At 32.8% G+C, this 4,116-nt stretch overlaps 1 protein-coding gene across 1 annotated transcript in view; it reads right to left on the reverse strand.

Moving 5' to 3' along the window:
* Nucleotides 1-318: 318 nt before the first annotated feature.
* The window catches only part of LOC107754367 (p53-induced death domain-containing protein 1), a 14,504-nt gene continuing 10,706 nt past the window's right edge, over nucleotides 319-4,116 (reverse strand). The window contains exons 15-16 of the mRNA XM_016570785.1: nucleotides 2,870-3,048; nucleotides 319-993 (exon numbers count right to left, since the gene is read on the reverse strand). Coding sequence (XP_016426271.1) covers nucleotides 759-993; nucleotides 2,870-3,048 — 414 coding nt within the window. The 3' untranslated portion in view covers nucleotides 319-758. The remainder of the gene's footprint in view (nucleotides 994-2,869; nucleotides 3,049-4,116) is intronic.

Raw genomic sequence — 4,116 nt, forward strand, 5'->3', positions numbered from 1 at the left:
CATTCTCATAACCATGAAAATTACATATGGGTATGTGTGCGCGGGTATATATTTTTAAATTTGAATTGTAAAACTATATGAGCTGTAAAACTTTCTTATGGAGAATGCAGTTTTATTTTTATTATTAAATTGCACAACGTGTATCTCATGATGGTATCTATTTAATATACTGCTTTATTATTTTAAATTTTTTTAAAGTACAACTGTATTGTTATATAAGCCCATTTTTTTTCAATGATTTCATATGTAATATTTATTTTAATAATTAAATATAAATAAGTTATATTTAATTAATTATTATTATATATCTATCTGTCTAACTATATATACACACACACACACCAAAAATATGAAATATGACCCTTTTTGAGAGGCTGCTTGGGATTCACCATATACATAAAAAAAAAACATTTTGATTGTTTCTTGGTTAAAACACTAAAAAAAAACATGTAACAAATACTCATGGCTCATTTGGCTCAGTGTAAATGTGCAGCATTGTGTCTCACTACAAATAAAATACATCTGCTGGACACTGTGAGTTCGAGAGGCACAGGAGAGAGAGACAGGCGTCTAATGGAGACATCATTCAGACAGACAGCTGCTCTGAGACCCAGAGACTGTCCTGTGAGATGAGACTCTGTACTGTATGTCCATGTGTGTCACTGTGTTGGTGTGCAGTGCTGCTGGTGGGAGTTTATATGTCATGATGTTGGCAGCCGCTCTCAGCAGCACAATCATCCTAATGGTGTGAGTGTGTGTCAGCTGGACTGAGGGTCTGCAGAGCTCGCTGGTGTCTGCAGTCCGACTCTCTTTAGCGATTCTTCATACTTCCTCTTCCCCAGAGTCACTATGTCCTCTACTTCCTCCGCCAAGTCCCGCCTACCACTGTCCACCAGCGCTTTCATCAGCTGTTGCACCGCCCCTGGCCCCGCCCCCTGTTGCCCTCTCGCCCAATGAAAGAGCATCGCCAATACCTGGGCCCCAAAGTTGTCCCTGACAAAACAAACACAGGGAGATGCCAGTTTATTTTTTATTTTTTTTACTATTACTGTTACTAAACTGATCTGTCTCCCATTACTGTACATTTTTGTCATAATTAAAGTATACAGAGATATAATTAACTAAATTAAATATATTATATAATTAAATCAATAATAGATAAATAACAAAAAATAATAAATAATATATAATGAAATGTTGCAATAAATAAATAAAAATAAAATTAAACGAGTCTAAATATCACATTTTTGAATTGATTTCATAACACCTTTAACTCAATTGTATTGATGTAATCCAAAAAAAAAAAAAAACTGCATTCTCATCAGGGTCATTATCGTTAACTAAAACTAAAATCATAAAAAGCATTTTCATTACTTGAAATAAAATAAACAATAACAGAAATACAAAATAAAATAAAATACAAATCTTAAACTAATTTTCAGATAGTTGCCAAGGAAACATTTCTCATTTTGATGTAGTAAAATAACTAAAACTAAAATGAAAATAAAAATTAATAAAATATATAGTATATACGTATATATATATATATATATATATATAAAATAAAAACAGAAACGCAACAAAATTTTTACAACGTTTAGCTAAAATTAAAAAGTATAAAATATGAAAATAAACCCCAATTGAAAATATTATAACTATAATAGTATCTCAAAAATACTAAAATAACATTTATATTATTATTATTACTATTATTATTCCCATCTAAAATAATGGGAATAGTAAAAGAGAATAATCTGAATTAGAGTAATGAGAATTGGGGATAAAATGTCTTAAATAAATAAAAATTTAAATTAAATGCATGCCTAAATTAATAAGGCATAATATTATTAATGTAAAATGAAAAATGACATAAAATGTGGCATAAAATATGCTTTAAAATGAAAAATGATCAGAAATGTCCTTGAAATAAATACATGCATTTTGTGACTGACATTTTCGTATTTTTATTTCATTGAAACATTTCAGAACTTACTTAGTTTTTCATAATTTATTCAGTTTTGTCTGCTATGTTGCTCCTTAATAATAGAACACGTTTATTGAGATGTAACTTGAACTAAGAGACACTGGGGTTTAAAGACAAAAAGACGAACAGACTACAGAACAGGACGTGGAGGGCTTGACAAACTGAGCGTGCATGCATGCGTGTGAGTGTGTACCGTCTCCTGCAGTGTCCCAGATGGCTGAGCCATTAACACAAAACACTCAGATTCCCCTCATAAAACCACTGCTGTCTTAATTTCAGTCCTCCATCACTCCCTGTCACACTGCCTCTCCCTCTCTGTAAGCATTTCCCAGAAATTACAAGTGATTTTACACCAGCGCAAACACATCTGTGCTGGAAAATCTGATCTTAAAGGGATAGTTCACCTTCAGTTGCTGGTCCCCATTGACTTCCATAGTATGGGAAAAAAAAATACTATGCAAGTCAATGGGGACCAGCAACTGAAGGTGAACTATCCCTTTAAGATTCTTGGTTCTGTTATTAAAAGCTCTTGAAAATGAATGAGGTCATACTGATCTGGCTTGATAATAATTCCTGGACTGTAATTAACATTCAATGAGTCAGTATTCAGAAATAACGAATGTTACAAGATGCAATAAATGTGAATACTGTAACGACCTATTTTGGTGGAAAAATTTATAATACAATTTACGTCTAATCTGTTGCTACTTGCCCTGTTGAAATCTGATTGCATCATTGAATGCCACAGGAATTGTTAAGTGGATCTGGAGATCACATGTGCTGTAAAATCTGTAGTAAATCAGTCCTGTAATAAAGACTGAATGTGCTGTTGGCCTCTCAGCAGACATTAACAGCGCCATCTGCTGGCTCTGATCTGGTGCTCACCTGTGCTGGTTCCGGATGCGTTCCAGCTGGTCGTAGCTGATGCCCAGGTTGATGCCGATATTCTGCCACTCTTGGTTAATGCGTAAGGAGATGGACAGCAGGTTGGTCTGTGTCAGGTAGCCGCTCTCTGGGTCGCCCAGGTTCAGCTCGCCGGAGATGCTCCCATCACAGTCAGCGTTCTGTGTGTGTTTATGATAAAACAATACTTATTCATCTGTCAGAGGTTACATTATAGACTGAAATGCTACACAAACTGAAAAAAATATGTGATTTGAACTTGAGATATTTTTCATGGGCTGTGTTCCTAACACTAGTGAGCTGTCTCACTGTCTACTGTCTACATAGGCAGCATCCTAACCAAAAGGAAACTTAATAAGCAACTGATTTGAATTCAGCTCAGTTAATAGTCACATATAGCAGACATTCCACACAATTTGCACACAAGAAACCTGACAATCGGTCAAGGAGGATTTTAATACATTAGCGGTCTGACATTAGCAGGCTGCTAATAAGCACTTTAATTTGTGCATTTTAATTTGAACTATTTTCTATGAATTCTTACACATACTGAATGAATACTTAATATTTAAGTACATAAAAATACAAATATGTGACCCTGGACCACAAAACCAGTCATAAGTGTCAATTTTTCGAAATTTACATTCACACATCATCTGAAAGCTGAATAAATAAGCGTGATATATAGTTTGTTAGGATAGGACAATATTTGGCCGAGATACAACTATTTGAAAATCTGGAATCTGAGAGTACAAAAAAAATCTAAATCAAAATATTGAGAAAATCTCCTTTAAAGTTGTCCAAATGAAGTTCTTAGCAATGCATATTACTAATCAAAAATTAAGTTTTGATATATTTACTGTAGCAAATTTACAAAATATCTTCATGGAACATGATCTTTACTTTTACTGATTTTTGGCATAAAAGAAAAATCGATAATTTTGACCCATACAATGTGTTTTTAATATACCCCAGCGACTCAAGACTGGTTTTGTGCTCCAGGGTCACGTATACTTTGTTATACTATTATAATATTTTAAAATACACATTTATATTATAATAATATAATATGAATTATTATTATATATAAAAATATAATTTTATAATATAAAAACTAAATACTGAGACATACGTGTGTGTGTGTGTGTGTGTGTGTGTGTTTGTTTCAGTATATTTATATGTACAAAATATTAAAAAATATAAATGTGTATATAATATAATATAAGAAT

This window comes from Sinocyclocheilus rhinocerous, unplaced genomic scaffold (assembly GCF_001515625.1).
Source record: "Sinocyclocheilus rhinocerous isolate Xijiao unplaced genomic scaffold, SAMN03320098_v1.1 scaffold561, whole genome shotgun sequence".
In the NCBI taxonomy this organism is placed as follows: domain Eukaryota; kingdom Metazoa; phylum Chordata; class Actinopteri; order Cypriniformes; family Cyprinidae; genus Sinocyclocheilus; species Sinocyclocheilus rhinocerous.